Below are 20,195 nucleotides of genomic sequence, written 5' to 3' on the forward strand. Positions count from 1 at the left end.
CTATTATAATAAAAGGACTGAAAATTTAAAATTTACAGTGGATAACTGAGGATTATGTAAAGTTGTCTTTGTTCAGTTGCTTTTTAATTTTTCAAAATATTTCCAAAGGTTTAATTTTTTATTTAATATTTTTATTGAGGCATAGTTGATTTATAATATTGTTAGTTTCAGACGTACAGCAAAGTGATTCAGTTATATATATATATTTTCAGATTGTTTTCCATTATAGGTTATTATAAGATATTGAATATAGTTCTCTGTGCTATACAATAGATCCTTGTTGCTCATCTATTTTGTGTATAGTAGTTTGTATCTGTTAATTCCATACTCCTAATTTATCCCTCTCACCCCTTTAGGTAATCGTAAGTTTGGTTTCTATATCTGTGAATCTGTTTCTGTTTTGTATATAGATCCATTTGTATCATTTGTTAGAGTCTACATATAAGTAATATATAATATTTGTCAATCTCTCTGATTTACTTCACTTAGTATGATATTTTTTAGGTCCATCCATGGTGCTGCAAATGGAAATATTTCATTCTTTTTTATGGCTGAGTAATATACCCGCGAGCGTGCGCACACGTGTGTATGCGTGCGCGCGTGTGTGAGACACACACACAGATACATCTTCTTAAACCTGTTCTTCTTAAATCTCCTAATGGGCACTTGGTTTGTTTCCATTTCTTGAGTATTATAAGTAATACTGCTGTGAACATTGGGGCGCATGTATCTTTTTCATTTAGAGTTTTGATCTTCTCTAGATACATTCTCAGGAGTGGGATTGCTGGATCGTATGGCAGCTCTATTTTTAGTCTTTTAAGGAACTTCCATGCTGTTTTCCATAATGGCTATACCAATTTACATTGCCACCAACAGTGTAGGAGGGTTCCCTTTTCTTCACACCATCTCTAGCATTTATAGTTTGTAGATATTTTGATGATGGCCATTCTGACAGGTGTGAGGTGACACCTTATTGTGGTTTTGATTTGGATTTCTCTAATAATTAACGATATTGAGCATCTTTTCATGTGCCTGTTGGCCATCTGCAGGTCGTCTTTGGAGAAATATCTGTTTAGGTCTTTTGCCCATTTTTTGATTGGGTTATTTGTTTTCTTGTTACTGAATTGTATGAGCTGTCTGTGTATTTTGGAAATTAATAGCTTGTCAGTGGCATTGTTCGCAAATATCTTCTCTCATTCCTTAGGTTCTCTTTTCATTTTCTTTATGGTTTCCATTCTGTGCAGAGAAGCTTGTAAGTTTGATTAGGTTCCATTTGTTTATTTCTACTTTTACTTCATTTGCCTTGGGAGACAGATTTAAGAAAATACTGCCACAATGCATATTAAAGAATGTTTTGCCTATATTCTCTTCTAAGAATTTTTTGGTGTCGTGTTTTTAGCTTTTTAAACCATTTTGAGTTTATTTTTGTGTATGGTGTGAGGGAGCGTTCTAACTTCCCTTCTGTGATTTACATGTGGCTGTCCAGTTTTTTCAACACCACTTGCTGAAAAGACTGTCTTTTCTCCATTGTGTTTTCTTACCTCCTCTTTCATAGATTAATTGACCACAGGTGTGTGTGTTTATTTCTGGGCTCTCCATTCTGTTTCACTGATCTATGTGTGTTTTTGTGCCACTACCACACTGTTTTGATTACTGTAGCTTTGCAGTATTGCCTGAAGTCTGAAAGGGTTATGCCTCCAGCTTTATTTTTTTTCTTTAAGATTGCTTTGACAAGTCTGGGTTTTTTGTAGTTCCATATAAATTTTAGTATTATTTGTTCTAGTCATGAATATTTTGATAGGAATTGCATTAAATCTGTTGGTTGCTTTGGGTAGTATGGTCATTTTAACAATATTTATTCTTCTAATCCAGTAGCATTGGATATCTTTCCATTTCCTTGAATCATCTTTGAGTTCCTTTAACAGTGTTTTATAGTTTTCAGCATATAGATCTTTTGCCTCCTTGGTTAAGTTTATTCTTAGGTAATTTATTTATTTATTTATTTTGATGCAATTTTAAATGGGATTTAAAAAAAACTGCTTTTCAATTTTTAATTTAAATATATTTATGGTGAAGACTTGAATTTTTTCTCCCCTTTCCCCTTTCTTTTCTTCCCTTTCTTCCTCTCTGTCTTCCAATATATGCCTTTAGGGCCAAAATTTTATTTTCTGAGGTTAGAATGGATATAAGCTCCATAGTTTCTTAAAAAGAAAAAGACTAAACTATGACTTCTTTGTCAGATTTCCTAGTTGTGAATGAACGTTCATTTAATCCAGATGACTCAATCTTTTAATAATGACTTTCTGATCCAGAATTTCTTGACCTTTTTAACTTGTTGTATTAAGGAAGTACTTACATGGATTAATGAGCTCGAGTTTTAGTCGCAGTCTATGATTTCATTCATAGAACAGTAATAGCTGTGGGGTCAGAGTTCAGATTTTTAAAGTTGCTAAAGATTGTGTTACTATTTGGAGTTTTAGAAAGGAAAAATTATTTTTCTTTCAATAAGGAAAGAGTGATAACCAGTGCAGTGCTGAGTCAGCATAATAAGTTAGCTTGTATGTTGATAGTTATAAGAATTAAAAAAAACTTTCCTACAGTTGGGTCTGGGTTTGGTTTGGTTTGTTTGGTTTTGTTTTTGGCAGCAGGGAATATAGTCAGTGAATATTTCAAAGCCATTCTTCTGAATCAGATAATGTATTTTTCATATCTTTATTAGGGATTTAGCATTGGGAAGCAAAAAGCAAACATGTTCATCAGAGCCAGGAGCCCACCTCTAAAGAAACTTTCCTGATAGCAAATCATATTTGCTGGTTGTGTTTTCCATTACAACTCATTAGAGACTAGTTCTGGGAAGGAAATTTTTCTTTCCGCCCTTGACCTCAGTTATTTATTTCAGAATAAGTAATTTGGATAATTTATCAGGGACTTTTGGTTTCTGTAGAGTGTATATGATTGTGACCTTTGTGGAAAGTAGACTCTAAGGTAATGAAGGACTTTATCTATTTTTTTTTCTTTTAAAAACTAGTACAGTATTAAAAAAAAAACTAGTACAATATTAGAGCTTAGGAAGTATGGAGGAATTAAAGCATGTAGGTGGGTTTTGGAGTTAAACACGTTAGTTAAAATCATCCGTTAGCTGTGTCTTTGGGCATGATCTGCTAGCTACTATGGATTCCTTGATATCTATTGCTGTGCAATCCACTTACTTATACCTCATTAGAGATAAAATGTTAAGCTGTATTTTTTTTTTCCAGATATGAATAGTTATATAGTATTGATGCATGTCTTGGTGTTGTAGAATCCAGTCTAGCAAACAGAAGGGAGCTCCAAAGAGCTGTACAAAGCAAGAGATTTTTATAGATCGCAATGATCAGGGACAGGGGCATTATACTGGGCATTTGCTGATTGGTTAAAGCTGGATTGCTTTCCTTATATGGAGCAAAGTGGTGGTATTGGAGCCAGATCAGGTGACTTGTGCTGAGCAGCCATTGCTGGTTGGGTGACCTAGGCCTGCCTTGTCTGGAACTGCAGAGCATAGAAATTTAGCTAAGTTTTGCTTTGCTGATGTTGGGCTTAGCATCAGAGACTCCATTTTGGGATTAATCTGGTTACTTTAACACAGCCTTTTGCCCCTGAAACAATACTGCCATGTCTTCTAAACTTTGCCTTCAGACTGTACTACTTACCATTCCTTTTTATTATTGTCACCTGTCCCCTTATTCCTTAAATACTGGAACATCAGGCTTCCTATGACTCTACCACTACCCTATCATGATTCTTCGTGGTTTCAGTATTTTTCCAACACCACAGCCTTTCGGTTCCTTGACCTCCTGCCCTTAAATGATCTCATACTCCAGTTTTTAAAAAAAATTGTGGTAAAATACATGCAACAGTTTACTATTTTAATCATCTTTAAGTGTGTAGTTCATTAGCATTAAATATATTCACATTTTTGTGTAACCATCACTATCAGCCATCTCCAGAACTTTCCCATCATTCCAAACTCTGTACCCATTAAATACAACTTTCCATTCCCCATCCCCTAGGCCCCTGGCAGCCACCATTATACTTTCTGTCTTCATGAATTTGCCTATTTTAGATATGTCATGTAAGTGGAATCAAATATTTTGTGTCTGCCTTACTTCATTTAGTGAAATGTCTTCAAGGTTCATATATGTAGTGTGTATCAGAACTCCATTCCTTTTTCAAGGCTGAATAACATTCCATTGTGTGGCTATCACATTTTGTTTATACATTCACCTGTCAATGGATATTTGGATTGTTTCTGTCTTTTGGCTGTTTTGAATAATGCTGCTGTGGACTCTGGTATAGAAATATCTGTTTGAGTCCATGCTTTCAATTCTTTTGGAAATTACACAGAAGTGGAGTTGCTGGATCATATTGTAATTCTGCGTTTAATTTTTTGAGGCGCCACCAGTGTGTTTTCAGTAGCAGCTGTGCCATTTTACATTCCCACCAGCAATGAATAAGGGTTCCAGTTTCTCAACCTCCATCTCCTCACCAATGCTTGCTATTTTCTGGTTTTCTAGGTGCTTTTGTTTTTGTTTGTTTGTTTTGTTTTTGGATAATGACCATCCTAATGGGTGTGAAGTCTTATCTCATTGATGCTTCTGTTTACATTTATCTTTGTCCTTATCTATGTTGACTTTACGGTGATGTGTGTAAAGCTGGTCAGTCCTTCTTGACTCCACCTTGTTGGTTTTCCTCTGTCAACACTGAACCTCCTCATGCTCTGTTTGCTGGTCCCACACATCTCTGAATCCTCTAAATGCTGACGGACCCCAGGATCTGCCATTTGCACCTCTTCTCATTCCCTAGACCATCTCATCCAGTCTCATGGCTGAAATACCATGAATATGCTGAGAACTCCCAAAGTTACCTATTATAAAATGAAATGATTCTTTTTCTAAATCTTCTCCTCCTATGGTCTCCCCTTTCTCAATAAAGGACACCTCAATATTTTTCAGTGTCTCAAGCCAAAAACCTTAGAGTCACACCTTTTTCTCTCTCCCTGTACCTTCAAAATAGAGTCAGAATTGGGTCATTTCTCCCTGCCTTCATCATCCTCATTCTGGTCTAAGCCGGTGTCATCTCACATCTGGTCCCTGGTGAGGCTCCTGCAGCAGCCATAGTCGTCCTTTTTGTGGTAGGTCATATGGTTTCATTCGTGTCAGTATGGTTCTCTCAGTGGTCTGCCAGGACTTTCAGGATCTGGCCCCATTTTCGCTGTCCTCTCTGACCCCATCTCCTGTCACTGTCCCCCTCCCTCCCTGGGCTCAGCTAGAGTACTCTTCTCCCAGATATCCACGTGACTGTCTGCTGATCACATTTGAGATGCCTTTCCTTACTGCTTTATAAAGCGACAGCCTTCTCCTACCCCAAATTCATTCCCTTTAACCTGCTTTATTTGTCTCAGTAGCTCCTGTTACCTCTTGATATTTAGTTGTTTGTGCATGGTCTGCTTGCCTCCTATGTTTTGTTCATGAGTGTGATTCCATTTTCTGGAAGAGTTCTGGGCATGGAGTCTGTATTCAATATATGTTTGGCAAATGAATGATTGAATCATTGTGTGCACTTGCTTTTCTGTAGATTAGAGTTTTGAATGTGGGATTGCAAAGAATGTGTGTGTGTGTGTGTGTGTGTGTGTGTGTGTGTGTTTTAAATACTGCCAGATTACTTCATTGCAGTCTGGATATTGTAGTCTTTTACATATTTGTAAAACTATTGGATGAAAATTAGTATGGCTGCATTTTGATCTTGGTTACAAATTAAGGAGAACATATTGTCTGTATGTATTAGCCATCTGCATTGCCTCTTTTGGCTTCTCTATACATATTCTTTGCCCAGTTTTCCTTTGTGTTGCTTGCATTTTTTTTTTTTAATTTATAAGCCTTCTCTGAATATTTTGTCATTTTTTTCCTCCCTAAATCTTGTTTTCCTTTTGGTTTTTAAAATTTTGTTTCCTCATAGAGAAATTTTAAATCTTTAAAACTTACATGGAATTACTCTGTAAGAATTAATAAGAAAAATTTGAAAAGTATGACTAGTGAGGGTCTTACCAGATATTTAAAGCAGTAGTTCTCAGATATTAGTGCATATTGAAATCACGATTGCTGTTTAAAACTGAGTCTGCCACTAGTTTTCAGTTTATAGGTGTTGGGAAGGTAAGGAAAAGAGAGATATGTCTGAGGAGTCTTCATTTTAAATATTCTCTAAGGTTATCTGATACGATTGGACCATGGCTCACAGTTGAAGAAAGATTACTGTAAATCTGCTGTCTTCAGTGTAGTGTGGTATTAGCAAAGCAGTAGACAGATGGATCCAAGAAATAGAATAGGGTCTGGAAATGGGTGCAAGTGTGAATAAGAACTTACTGAAGATGACATTTTGGTTAATTGAGAAAGGATGGTTTATTTAGCAAATGATTCAGACAGTTCATCTGAAAGAAAAAGTTAGCGTTCTCCTTCACACAATGGAGAAAAATAAACTCCTTGTTGATTAAAGGTCCAAATATAAAGATTCTACCAATACTAGGAAAAATATAGGATACCATTAGTTTAACCCTGGGATGGAGATTGGAAACCTAGAAGCTGTGAAGGAAAAGATGAACAGGTTTAGTAGTTCAGATTTACTTTCTGAAAACGATACTCATTCTAAGATGTGGCAACGTAATTAAGTACCTATGACTGGTTTCCTAGTGTGGATGAAGAACGTAACCTGTCATATCAGTAAACAAAGAATATTGTGGCCATCAAGCCGTCAGCCACTTGCAGCCTTGGAGCGTGCACCCTGAGGGGATTCAGGATAGAGAAAAACAGGATACTGGCCCTAGGTAGTTAAGATGCTTATCAAAGAAATGATTACAATGAGCCCAGACTCTTGCATCTTCCTGTACATAGAAAAGCACTAAATTCATTAACTTGAGATATCTGTTCTTTGTGATCAACTACTGGTTTGTTTTTGTAAAACTCCTAGATATCCTGGCTTTTCCCCCTACCTCTTTGGAACAGTCCCTCAGAGCTTTCTGAGACTCTGTCTCCTGGGCTTAAGCCCTCAGTTTGTGCAATGAAAACGTAACTCTCACCTTATCAGTTTTGTATTTTTTTTTCAGTTGACACTAGTCTACATTTTCTATAGCCACTTCAGCAAATTGGGTGCAGTTGGCCAAAGTTTTGTTACTTTACCTAGTTTTCCTAAAACATTTTAGGAAAGTTAAGTGTCTTAATTGCATGTGGCTGGTACATCTAGCCTGCGTTTGATACCACTTGACTCCCCCACCTTGTCTTTCATGACATTGCCCTCTCCTGTTCTCCTACTTAATCGGACTTTTCAGTGGGATTTTCCTCCTCTCAGTCTTGGCATTGGTTTCCCTCCAGAGTTTTCTGTTCTTGGACTTGATCTTGGAGATTTCCTGTGTGCTGTCCTTGAACGGCCCTGACCCTTCTCAACTTTCACAGTTTGTGTATTTGGATGACTCACAGGCATCTTAAACCCATTATTTTCAGTACTTGTGCTCATCTCCTTTCCACCAGTCATCCAACCACTGACCACCTTTGCGGCTTGCATTTCTGACTCAGTTGAAGGCACCGAAACTATTTTCCCTCCTTTCACTGCCGCTGCTCTAATTTGTGACCTTATTCTGTTCATGATTTAGATACAGTACACCCCTCACTATATTAAGCAGAAAGATTTCAGTTGTTGGGAAGGCTGGAGGAACAGCTGCTCCCCTTGCCACCCTCTGGGTGATCCGGGAGCCGGGAATCCTAGCTGCTGACTCCGTGTAAATTTACTTTATGTAAATTTCCTTCCCTCCAGTTCTTGCTGCCTTCAGGTTATCCTCTGCATACAGTTATTCTCTAAAACTTTGTGTTTATGTACCTTGGAATGCAAACTAAGTTCTTTTCTCAGCACCAAAGGCCACAAGAATTTGACCTTTAAAATTTTGGGCCTTTAACACCTGCCCTCATCTCCTCATCTCTATCCTGCTCTGTTGGGCGGCTGAGCGGCTGCTGCTTTTGGTGCTTGTTCAAGCTATGTGATATCTGTCATCTATTCAAAACCTCCATTCCTCTGCCCTCCCTACCCCTGGCCTTTTAAGACCGTAATAAATTGAGGTTTGGTCCGAGAAGACTACTCAGAAAAAGGCAGAACTAGCCTCTACCCTTCACTCTTCCTGAAACGCTGTTTATACTTAGTGATTAGTGCTTACTAAAAGTTTTATGGTTTTAGCTCTTAGATTTAGGCCAATGATCCATTTGGAGTTTTTTTTTTTTTTTTTTTGTATTATTATAAAGGTCCATCTTCATCATTTTATGTTTAGATATCTAGTTGTTCCAGCACCGTTTGTCGAAAAGACTGTTCTTTCCCTATTGAATTATTTGCCGTTTGTTGAAAATCAGTTGTGCATAAAATAAAGGTTTATTTGTGGACTCTCAATTTTATTCCATTGATCTGTATGTTTGTCCTTTTGCTAGTACCACAATGTCTTGATTACTATTGCTCTTATTAAGTTTTGAAATTGAGATGTATGAACCCTCCAATTTTGTTCTTTTTCAAGATTTTTGTTGTTTTTCAAAATGTTTGGCTATTCTGGCTACTTTGAATTTCCATGTGAATTTTAGGATCAGCTTATGAAGTTCTGTATAAAAGTCAGCAAAGGTTTTGATAAGGATTATGTTGAATCTGTACATCAATTTAGGGAATGTTGCCATTTTAACAATATTAAGTTTTACAGTCATAAACAGGACATTTTCTGTTTATTTTGGTCCTTAATATCTTTAAATAGTGTTTTGTGGTTTTCATAGTACAGATTTTGCACTTCCTGTTATATCTAATCCAAAGTATTTTTGAAAGTATTGTAAATATAACTGTTTTCTTATCTTCATCTTCTGATTCTTCATTGCTAGTATACAGAAATACAATTGATCTTTGTATATTCATCTTATATCCTGCAACCTTTTCTGAACTCTTTGTTCTACTAGTTTTTCAGTGGATTCCTTAGGGTTTTCTATATTATAATCATTTCATCTGTGGATAAATGTAGTTTTTAAAAAATAAATCACAGTATTTTGAAACTCAAAATAAAAGCATAAACATTAAACTTCAGAGCACGGAGTGGGATTTCAGAATACTTAGCGAGGCGTCATCGTTTTCCTGGGTTACGGAGGTGCATCTGTTCTTTGCAGCTCTGATGTCCTGCAAGCAGTAGGACCGGTGACTTTGTTGTGCCATTTTTCTGTACAGAAACCTATGGCTCCCCATGCCTTTCTGGCAGAAATCTAGATTCTCTGGACTCATTCTCTAGGGTGCTATACAGTATATTGTCTGTCACAGAAAGGAGATTGGAACGATCAGCAGAGCACAGAAATCAATTGAGAGTCCTGGCTTCTCACCAAGTATGTGGGGGCAAATTTGGAGGTGGCCCTTACCTTGTAAAGTTGCAGTTTTTTTAAGCATGGTTTCCTTCAGTTCTCTGAACACATTGGTGGTAGCTGCTTTGATAGCGTTTGTCTGCTAAGTCTGACATTTGGGTCTTCTCGAGGATTTCTGTTGTTCCCTCCCCCCCATATATGGATAATGCTTTACTGTTTATTTGCATGCCTTATAATATTTTGTGAATTGGACATTTTAGGTATTTTATAGTAATTTTGAATGCTAGCTTCCCTCCCCCGCCTTCCACACCTTCTTGTGTTGTTTCTTTTCATTTAGTGTCTCAGCTGGCCTGTTTTGGTGAAGCTTGTATTTTCTGCAGTGTGCATCCTCTGATGGTGCTCTTCTGAGAGCACAGCCTTGGGAGCATGCAGTCACGTTGCACTACTCTCTTCAGCAGTGGCAGCATGGTTTTGGTAGGGCTCTCTAACAGCCTGTTTGTCTGATCCCCTGGCTTTCTGGCGTCACACCCAGCAAGTATTCTCCTCTGATGGCTGGCCAGTTGCTTTACTGTTCTGAACAAAGCTCTGGGCCGTAAGTTGCCCCATAGTGTGCTTCAGGTAAATTAGATGGCCTTTGTAGGGGTTGTGTTTGAGGCCAGTCTTGGAGCTGCCCTGAAGCTAGGAGGGAAAGAGACACCTGATGCCTTTGAATTTCTCATCTGCTTTTTGGCTTGTCTCTGTCATGGAACTACCAGCCTCATCTTAGGCTGCTCCTCACCAGGCTCCGTTGTTTTCCGCAGTGACGTTAGGCTTGAGCTTCGCTCTTCTGTGCTCCGAGGTCAGTCCTCTTAGGGATTGCTAAGAGGTTCTCTGTTCTTACAGCCTGCTGCTTTGGCCTGTGGAGAACCTCTGCTCTGTGAGCGGGGTCTTGGGCGGTGGCTGTAGCCCCTGGTCTGTGTCGGGAGCTTCTCTCCTGCATCTGCCTTGTGAACCACAGTCCCTGTGTTCTTTGCCGGCTGCATCTGCAGTAGAGCTTCTGCCCTATGGGTGAGGTCTGGGTGAAAGAAAGGATTCCTTAGATCTCTTGGCCACACTTCCCTGGAATAGAATTTCTACAGTATGGAGATGGGAAATGCTACAAAACATAATCCTGGATTTGGAGCTGGGTGGAGTAATCAGTTAGTAGTTTGCTTCAGTTTTGTTTTCTTCACGAATATTATGGCCTGCCTACTGTACAAAGGCTGGTTCGTCTGCCTCGTACTTCTTCCCCACTCTCCCTCTTCCTTGAAGGCTCAGCTCAGATGTCACTGGCCAGAGAGGCTTTCTCGGACCACCTGCATACCGAGCGCCTCTCCAGGCTCGCCCGGTTGCTTGGTATTTCCCTTACTGAGTTCATTTTTCCTTGTAGGATTTATCACCACCTGGCATGCATATGTGTGTATATTTGTCTACCTCTTCCAAGGAAGGTAAAAGTTCCACAGGAGAAGAGACTTAGACTGTTCACTGTTGTTCACTGTTGTTTACTGTTATAATCCCTGTACTTAGGACACTGTCTGACACATAGTAGATTCTCAATAAATCTGAACGCAGCATATGAAATGACCAAAGTTTACTGCCTTCCTGCTTCACAATTTAATCTGCTTAAATTGAAAAATATCTAGAATCACCATGGCAAGTGAATTTCATGTTGTTTGCCAACTCCAACTACTTGTTGCTGCCTAGAGTGAGAGAAAGAGGCTCACTGGGAAAGAAGGCAGTGATGATTTAGCAGTGAGTGGCTGTGACGGCCAGGAGAGAGGAGAACGTGGCGTATGTGCGAAGTGTTTGCCTCTCTAACTGAATGAGGCACTGAAGAACTGGAAATGGGTGCATTGTTGGTCTCCATTCTGTTGTAGGTCTCCTGGCTGGCTTCCTCCTCACCACCGGGAAGTATTTGTGGATACTTGGGGTTAGGCTGGGAAAGCCACCTGTTTACAGAATGATGTGGAAACTTTTCTGTGGAAATTCCATTTCTAATAGATATGGCACAAATGAGTGTCCTCCAAATTCCAGGAGTAGATGGGACCTGGCTGGTGGTCAATATACCAGCTGCTGCTTGTTGGGGAAAAAATCGTCTCTTTTTCTAATATGAAGACTTTTTCTTTAAAGTTGTTTAAGAATGATTTTTGACTAATAACCTTTCTTTCTCTTCTTTCTAGATTCTTACGGAAATCTGTTAATTCTACTTTTTGAGCACTATGAATAACCACGTATCTTCAAAACCATCTACCATGAAGCTAAAGCACACCATCAACCCCATTCTTTTATATTTCATACATTTTATAATATCACTTTATACTATTTTAACATACATTCCATATTATTTTTTGTATGAGTTAAGACGAGAAAAATCAAACCAAATTAAAGCGAAGCCCATAAATTCAAAACCTGGGTCTGCATACAGATCTGTTAAGAGCTTGGATGGTTTGGCTTCAGTATTATACCCTGGATGCGATACACTAGATAAAGTTTTTATGCATGCAAAAAACAAATTTAAGGACAAAAGACTCTTGGGAACACGTGAAATTTTAAATGAGGAAGATGAAGTGCAACCAAATGGAAAAGTTTTTAAAAAGGTAACGTGACCTTTTATTGCCTTTGAATTCTTTCTGAATAAAATGTATGCTTAGGAATGGTGGCACGGGACAAGCTATTGGAATTTGCTGGTGTGGCGGGAGAAACAGGGCAGAAGGGACTAGACTGTGCTCTAATCTCCTTCTGTACCTCCGGCATGGATTTGTTCCAGACTCTCATAAAGACGTTGAGATCACCCAGTGGCGAGGGCCACTTCTGAGCCTGCATGTCTACCAGGGCTTGGAATAGAATGTCTAGGGCAGTTTGGGTTTGCAAGTATATTCCCTGCTAGTTCCAGAAGCACCTGTGTGTGCTTGAGACTGCTCTGGGTTTTGGGATGCGACCTGCTGTTTCTGATTATAATGTAGGTTCCATTGGATGTTCAGTGTCTTGGTACTTGGTGTGGCAGTGCGTGGTTTTTAAAAACTTCCTTCTCACAAATACAAGAAGAACTTGCCATTATTGATGTGAAACAGAGGTTAAGACATCTTTAGAGGCAGTGTAGGTAGTGGTTAAGAGCCTGGACTCCAGATCCAGACTGTGGATTTGAAACTCGGCTTTGCCACTCAGTAGCTGTGTGACTTTGGAAAAGCTGTTGAACCAAATTTGCCTCAGTTTCTTTATCTGTAACATGGAGATAATGATCATTGCCGACATTGATTAGCATTTCTTATGAGCCAGGCTGTTCTAAGGACTTTACATGTATTATCTTATTTAAGACTTACAGTAGCCTTATGGATTAATGTTATGGGGATATCCCTCCCTTACAGAAGACAACGCTAAGGCACAGATGGGTTAGGTAACTTTTTCAAGGGCATTACAGCTAGCAGCTTCATCTGGGACCGGAACCTAGACCGTCCAGCTCCATACTTCTTAAACTAATCCCAGCTCAGAGAATTATTGAGAGGATTAATTGAGAGAGAGAGAGAGTGAGTGTGTGTGAAACAATGGTGGCATCCACTGTAAATGCTTTAATGACAGTAATTTACATGAGTGTAAATGCTTTTATTATCATCATCTTGGGAATTGAACAAGCACAGTTGTCTGAGTGAATATGAAGGTTTGTATCACGGAGTCGTGCAACTCTGTAAAGGGTGATAGGTATAGAAATGGCATGAAGATGCTGCTTATGAACTTGGGTATTTGTGTGTATATATATTTCATTGAAATATAGTCCGTTTACAGTGTGTCAGTTTCTGGTATAAAGCATAATGCTTCAGTCATACATGAACATACATATATTCATTTTCATATTATTTTCACCATAAGTTACTACAGTATGTTGAGTATAGTTCCCTGTTCTTGAAGCTCTGTTAGGTGAAAATGGAAGATAAAATGTGTTTTAGAGGCAGTGAGATTGCCTGCATTTAGCTGATAATTTGGTTAGGTTTGGTTAGGTTATAGGTTTAATTCCTGTGTAGGCAAAGTGGTTTTTCTCTTGTCCTCTTTTCCCAACTGCATCCTGGCTCCAGCTGCTTTTTTTCCGTCAGTCCTGAAGGAACTCTCCGATCTCGGAGGAGAGTGCAGATGCGCACAGCCTTGGAGTGAGACACTCAGGCTTCCTCCTGTTCTTGGGGGGTGGGGTTTGGGGAGGGGGTGAGACTCATGTTTAATGGAATGGTCCATTAATCTTGCCACTTACGATACAAATTCCAGTCATCTTTTAAAGATAAATGAGATGACAAGCAAGTTAATGTCAGTAACTCCTAGAAATTAAAAAACACTATTTTAACTCTAGACAGTAGGATCTCTGTGTGTTCCTAACGTTCAAATAGAGTGATGTTTTATCTTATTTTGCTTGGAACAGTCTTGACTTACACCTGTTCTGACATGAATAGTGCCCCCTTCAACCTCAAGAGTGATTTGGAAAAATTCTCTGGTCACTCTACTCTTAAGACATGTTCCTTGTTTTCTTTTGCTAACTTAGTTTTGCCTCATTTAAATGAATTTTTTTTTTTTTTTTTTTGCTAAATCAGCTTAAGATCTAGCTGGGGTTGGTTAGTAGTGTTTCGCTTCATTGGAGTCATGTAGTTAAGCATGTTTGATTACTCCTCTCCTGCCTGTAGATTATAGTTTGCAAAACACTATCATAATGATGCCTGGTTTTGTCATATTTAGTTGCTACTTTTGGCAAACCATCCTTGATTTCCATTCCCTTGCCCCCAGTTTATAGATGACCCACAGTGCTCACCACATAGCCACACTGGCCATTTGTTTTCCTGACTCTCTGTCAGCACAGTTGAACACACTTATGTCTCGTGAGCCACAGGTAAGTATACTTAAGAGGTAGCAGCAAAGTATGTATGCGATTGAATAGTGATTAGCACAAAAGAAGCCATGGAGTTAGATGATCCGGTGGATATGGACTTTTTAAAAAAGCAATCTTTTCAAAAAGGAGGCTGCTGGAGGAGAGGTCAAAGGCTCCAAGGCCCAGAGTGAATTGAAGTTGTTCAGTTACATGAGTCCATTCCACACATTTAGCAAGTAATTGCTGGGTGCCTACTATGTGCTAGGTACTGTCCTGAGCACTAGGAGACAATAATGAACAAGACACACAGGTTATTTTTCTCAGGATCTTATATTTGTATGGGAGGGGGAGAGGCAATAAAAAGTTAACAGACTTAATAACTACTGTGAAGAAATAAAACTGGTTGGAGTTCAGGGATAGCCCCTCTGAGTAAGTTATGGCCAAGTGGAAGCCTGAAGGACATGGGGAAGCCATCGTTGCAAACATCTGGGTAATGAACCATCTCTGTAGTGGAACGGGATTGTGCAGTGGAGTGGCTCCAAAATAGGAATGAGCCAGCAGGGTGAAGCACTTAGGGTGTCACGTTCAAGACAGCATTCAGACCCTGAGGCAGTGCCTCGTTAAACTTTGTGCCCTAAGCACCTGTCTTGCCTCATCCAGGTTCCTGCCCTGGCCCAGCCTGTTTAAAGGACAGAAAGGACAAAGTTATATTTACAGGAAGTGAGAAAGGACAGAGAGTTCGAGATGGGCACAGAGACCCTGGCAACATGTAGGGTCCTTAGGGCTTTGTAGGCCAGTGTAAGTTGCTTTGAATCCATTCCTACTGGAAAAGGAAAACACTTGCAGAGGAGTAAGCTGATTTATGTTTTTAAAAAACTCACTACTGTAGGGAAAAGGGACTGTAGGGGAGTTAGAACGGGAGTTGGCCAGTTAGTGTTCATTAGTTCCCAAACTAATGGACTAGGATGACAGGGTAGAGGTGAAATGAAATGGCTGCTTTTGAGGAATATCTGTTAGACATCTTAGTTGAATAGTCAAGTAAAAGAAGAGTAGGTTGGCTATCCAAGTAGGGGTGGTCAAACTAGAAATGGAAATTTGGGAAGTTCTTCAAAGCAGAATCCTAAGGAGTTGGGCTTTTTTCATGGACACTTCAACCACTGTAATACCCTGAGGGACTACAAAGGGTATGCGTACAGGTAGATGTAGGTTATTAAACTTGTTGCTAGGAAGATAAGGAAGTTCTGTTTAATTTCCAATTTCTCAGTGAGTGTGCGGTAGTGTCATCACTTGGAAGTGGAGAAGGGAGGGCCAGGGTGGAGGGTATCTGAGTAGAGAGGAGGTTTCACATAGCCATTTCAGAAGGTGAGGAAATGAATATACCAGGAAAGTGTCATAGGACTGCTGGGTGGTGAGAACTGTGATTCTGGATTTAATAAGGTTCAACAGTATAGGCAGGGAACAAATAAACGAGTTTAACTGCAGGCTGAACTAACTGTAGGGACAAAGTTAGCATCAGAAACCTATTCCAGCACAAGCCAGATAAAATTATGGTGTAGGTAGTGTCTCTTAAATGTAATCTTCATGGTAAAGATCACTACTAGAAGATTCAGTGGTTTAAAGAATTAAATGAAATCCAGATTTTGGTTACATTTGACTTAAAGTCATGGCTCGGTAAGTTCTTTGCCACATGGTGGCAACCATCATATGGGTTTACATATTTGGATTTTACATCTAATGCTTTTTCAGGATACATATATTCTCTGAAACTTACACAACTCGTAATTTAGATTCTAGAATCTAGGAAATAGCTCATGTTTATCTTTGGAGTGTGAAATTCTTAGTAACTGTAACCCAGTTCCTATAGTTTTGGCCAAATTCTCTTCCATCTTCTCACCCCCCACAGAGCTCCTTTTGAAGTCATTGGAGCTCCCCGTGCTGAGCATTTCATGGTGGTGCAGAGCATGATGAGAGTTTGGGACCACCAAAGTTAAATAAGTATTTTAAATTCAGTTGCCTTATCTGTCAAAGAATTTATTTCTCAAGTCCAATTCAGAATGGGACACTAGAGGGCAGTATTTATCTGTTTTTCCATTTTTATTTTCATTCAGCCTCTTTCTAGAACTCTTCTGAATGTTATGTGAATGTTTGAAAATGAGTGTGGTTGGACAGTTATAAGGTGCGTAAGACATATGTTAATGACACAGCGACGTTTGGGAACTGTGTATATTTTTGCAGTGAGAGCAACTTTTTATCTTATCTATATATAATTGGGGGTTTATGGTCTGATCTAAATTGCAGAAAATTCCTAAAGAGCCTTAAAAGGGAGTTGTTAATACTGTAAGACTTGATGTTACCTGTGCTTCTGGCAAGCTGTGCCAGGAGCTTTCAGCAGAGGGGCTTTGCTGAGTGGTCGGATCCCTACCTGGCTGTGTGAAGGGAGACTTGTTTACTTTGCTTATCCAGAGTTAGATGCAGCAATTCAAATTAAGTAGCCACAAACAGATGTTAACTTGGGCCTGACCAGTTTCTGTGTGTTATCAGGTTGTCCTATCTGATGTTAAAATCCAGGATTCGTAAGTAGAGGGAAAGTACAAATTTTGCCGTCAGTAGCACTTGACACTAGGCTCAGTTGTAAACTAACATCTAAATTGTTTAAGTGGATGAAGTCTGTAAGTGAATTATTAGTCTATATGCCTTCAGCCAGAAAATTGACCTTTAAGATCACATCAAACTCTGAACATTTTTAAAAGAAAAACAACCCCCCCCCAAATTAGAGTTTAAGATTTAGAAAAAGTTCTGAGTTGTCATAGAAGATAACACAAAATAGCTAATTTTCAAAATAAATTTTTCTCTTGAAACTCACTTTCTGGCTTTTTGTTAGAACAAAGTAGTTTATATACAAACAACATTTTGGTTTGTCAAAATTGAGAGCATGTCCCGGCTTCTTTCTCGACATTAATATTTTGGTTGTGTTTTATTTTATTAGGTTATTCTTGGAAACTATAATTGGCTGTCCTATGAAGATGTCTTCATTAGAGCCTTTAATTTTGGAAATGGCTTACAAATGTTGGGTCAGAAACCAAAGACCACCATTGCCATCTTTTGTGAAACCAGGGCCGAATGGATGATCGTGGCACAGGCCTGCTTCATGTATAATTTCCAGCGTATGTAGACTTTCCTGTCTTCTCAGTGGACTTAATGTTGTTGTGGGAGAGATGATACTAACTTTTTATTATAAATGTTTACTCTCAAGAGATTAATATTCTGATGTTAATTTTTACCTCCAATCAGTGGATAACTGTTACAACTTAGAATTATTAGAACTTAGACTCCTTCTCCTCATTATTATATTATTTAATTTCAACATTTCTAAGATTGTTTTTCTTTAGATTTTTCTACTTTAGAATAAGCAGTACTGCCACTTGTTCATGCTAATTTTTTAACATATAATATTTTAAATGTGACATTCAATGTGATACCTTGTTGGTGTATTTTCCATATTTTAGTATCAAGTAGTTAACTAAGACTTCAACATTTTAGAAGTCAGATGTAATTCCTTGCAATGTGACAGTCTCAGTAGTATTCATAGGTGAAACAAAATAAAACAAAAATTAAAAAAAATTTAAAATGCTACATTTTAAAAATATTTGAGGGAAATTACATAAGGGTGAGTTAGGCATATGTTGATTAATTTATTAAAGTAATTTATAAAAACACAGCACAGTTAGATCACAAACTATGGATCTAACAATTTAGGGTTTACTTTGCTCTCTAATAATTCACGGCTGCAGTCAAGAGGCTTTATTTAATTTCATTTAGTACTTCCATGAAGTGTTCAAATACATGACCTGGCCTTCTTTTCCCTGTAGTTGTTACGCTGTATGCTACTCTGGGAGGTCCAGCGATTGTTCATGGATTAAATGAAACAGAAGTGACCAACATCATTACTAGTAAGGAACTCTTGCAAACAAAGTTGAAGGTGAGGAATAGTTTTTCAATAACTGTCTCATACTTTAAAATTTTCAGTGTCGTGGACTCATTATTTATACTTAGTTCTTGTATAATCTTTAAAATCTTTAATATCTTTGTAAATTTCTGGGAATATAATACTTTATTCTTCTTTAGAAAAGAAAAAGTGGATTTTATATGTATTTATAAGTAGCATGGAAAGTTATAAACTTAATTGTTAATATGTCCATGTTTAAAGTGAAGGGATTACAACTTCTAGTCTATTTTAAATAAATTTGTAATTTTTAGGGATTATTTTTAAACTAGTAATTATTTCTGAAGTATTAGGTCATTATGAGTTTCAGAATTATTTAAAGGAAAAAAAACTTTATGAAACTACTGGAGAAAGGGATTTCTTTAATCTCTAGACAGCTCCCTGTGAAAACAATATCTGATTTTTTTTTTTTTAATACAAGCTCATAAGAGAATTCCCTTCCTCTCTTCCCATTTCTTTATTTGCTTTTTAGAAGCATGAAGGACATTGGGCTACCATGCAGTTCAGGCAGTGTATGTTTACATGACCATTTTGTAAGGAACTAACTTTGTTGATAAGGATTTTACCAAAGGAGAATTGGTATACACAGTACATCTAATGTTATAAAGCGGTAGTTTAAATTTCAGATCAGTAGATTCTCCATCTGAAAAAAGGGATCTTCATTCTCACCCTTGTGTTTTTGAGGCAAGGAATTACTTTAGTAATTTGCTGACTGTGGTAAACTGCTTGTGGGACTTGTGTCCCAGACTATGTGCCAGGCTGTTTAGTGAAGAAGAGTGAGGACAGTGATGACTGCTTGTGTTTTTCCAGGACATAGTTTCTTTGGTCCCGCGCCTGCGGCACATTATCACCGTGGACGGCAAGCCACCCACCTGGTCTGAGTTCCCCAAGGGTGTCATCGTGCACACCATGGCTGCAGTGCAGGCTCTGGGAGCCAAGGCCGGCGTGGGTATGTCCTTGTGTACCTCCTGCAATGACCGTATTCTCCACAAGTGTCACAAATATTTGATTCTGAAGTTGGATAAAGTGACAAACCAGTTTTCTAGGCTATCACTTAGGGAAGTAAAGTTACTAAAAAGGAAAAATACAAGCAATTTATTAACGGTCTAAAAGTAGTATTTATTTGCAATTAATTTAAAATACTTTTTACATTATACAGTTTTCCCGTTCTCCATTTTCTGATAGTTTTAGATGGTTTAAAGTTAGTCTTACAAGTAATGCCATAAACTTGGCCTTTGTGAATTGTCTGAGAGTGGTAACAGATGGCTAGAGTGGCTAAACCTGGATCCCTCCTCTCACTCTCTGCTCCACCCCTGCTGTTTCCAGAGGGGACATCTTTCTGTCCTCTGACTAGCACGCCCAAGTGTGGTGACTGGAAATTCCTGCTCTCAGATAAGTGTCACAAAGTATTAGAGAATGTACTGGTGTTTAGGGATATCACAAAAACTGTTAGAATGCTGGGACTGTACTTCCTTCACAATTGGAGCCTTGGTGATTAGTTAGATGTAAGCATTCAGTTAGCTGGGAATGGGAGTTTAGCTGAGATTAATTTGGGGGCATATTGAATTTAGGTGCTAGTGCGACATTCGAATGTAGATATGTAGTGGGGAGTGGCATATACAAGTCTAGTATGCTGCAGTTGAGTTTGGAGTTAAAAGATCTAGAAGCTAGAAACAGATTTTAATTCAAGCTGTGAGTAGGTGAGGTCACCGTCTGAGAATGGTGCCTCCAGAGGCCTGAGACTTGGTCAGAAAGGAAGGAAGAAAACACGTAGTGTGTGGTTCATGGAGCTGAGTGAAAGGAGCCTCTCGGTGAGGTGGGAGTCTCTAGCAGGACCAGGTGCACTGAAGGAGTCCAGTGACACAGGGACTGCAACACACCATTGGACTTAGCAGATGTCACATTAGAGAAAGCAGTTAGAAATGGTGGCAGTGGA

General features: G+C 38.6%; 1 protein-coding gene across 2 annotated transcripts in view; it reads left to right on the forward strand.

The window, feature by feature from the left end:
• ACSL3 (acyl-CoA synthetase long chain family member 3) overlaps window positions 1-20,195 on the forward strand; it is a 56,919-nt gene that overhangs the window by 22,516 nt on the left and 14,208 nt on the right. For both annotated transcript variants that reach the window (XM_031452265.2, XM_064485206.1), the window contains 4 exons: window positions 11,594-12,010; window positions 17,243-17,420; window positions 18,126-18,235; window positions 19,070-19,208. In XM_031452265.2, coding sequence (XP_031308125.1) covers window positions 11,633-12,010; window positions 17,243-17,420; window positions 18,126-18,235; window positions 19,070-19,208 — 805 coding nt within the window. In that variant the 5' untranslated portion in view covers window positions 11,594-11,632. The remainder of the gene's footprint in view (window positions 1-11,593; window positions 12,011-17,242; window positions 17,421-18,125; window positions 18,236-19,069; window positions 19,209-20,195) is intronic.

The sequence above is a fragment of the Camelus dromedarius genome, chromosome 4 (assembly GCF_036321535.1).
Source record: "Camelus dromedarius isolate mCamDro1 chromosome 4, mCamDro1.pat, whole genome shotgun sequence".
Taxonomy (NCBI): domain Eukaryota; kingdom Metazoa; phylum Chordata; class Mammalia; order Artiodactyla; family Camelidae; genus Camelus; species Camelus dromedarius.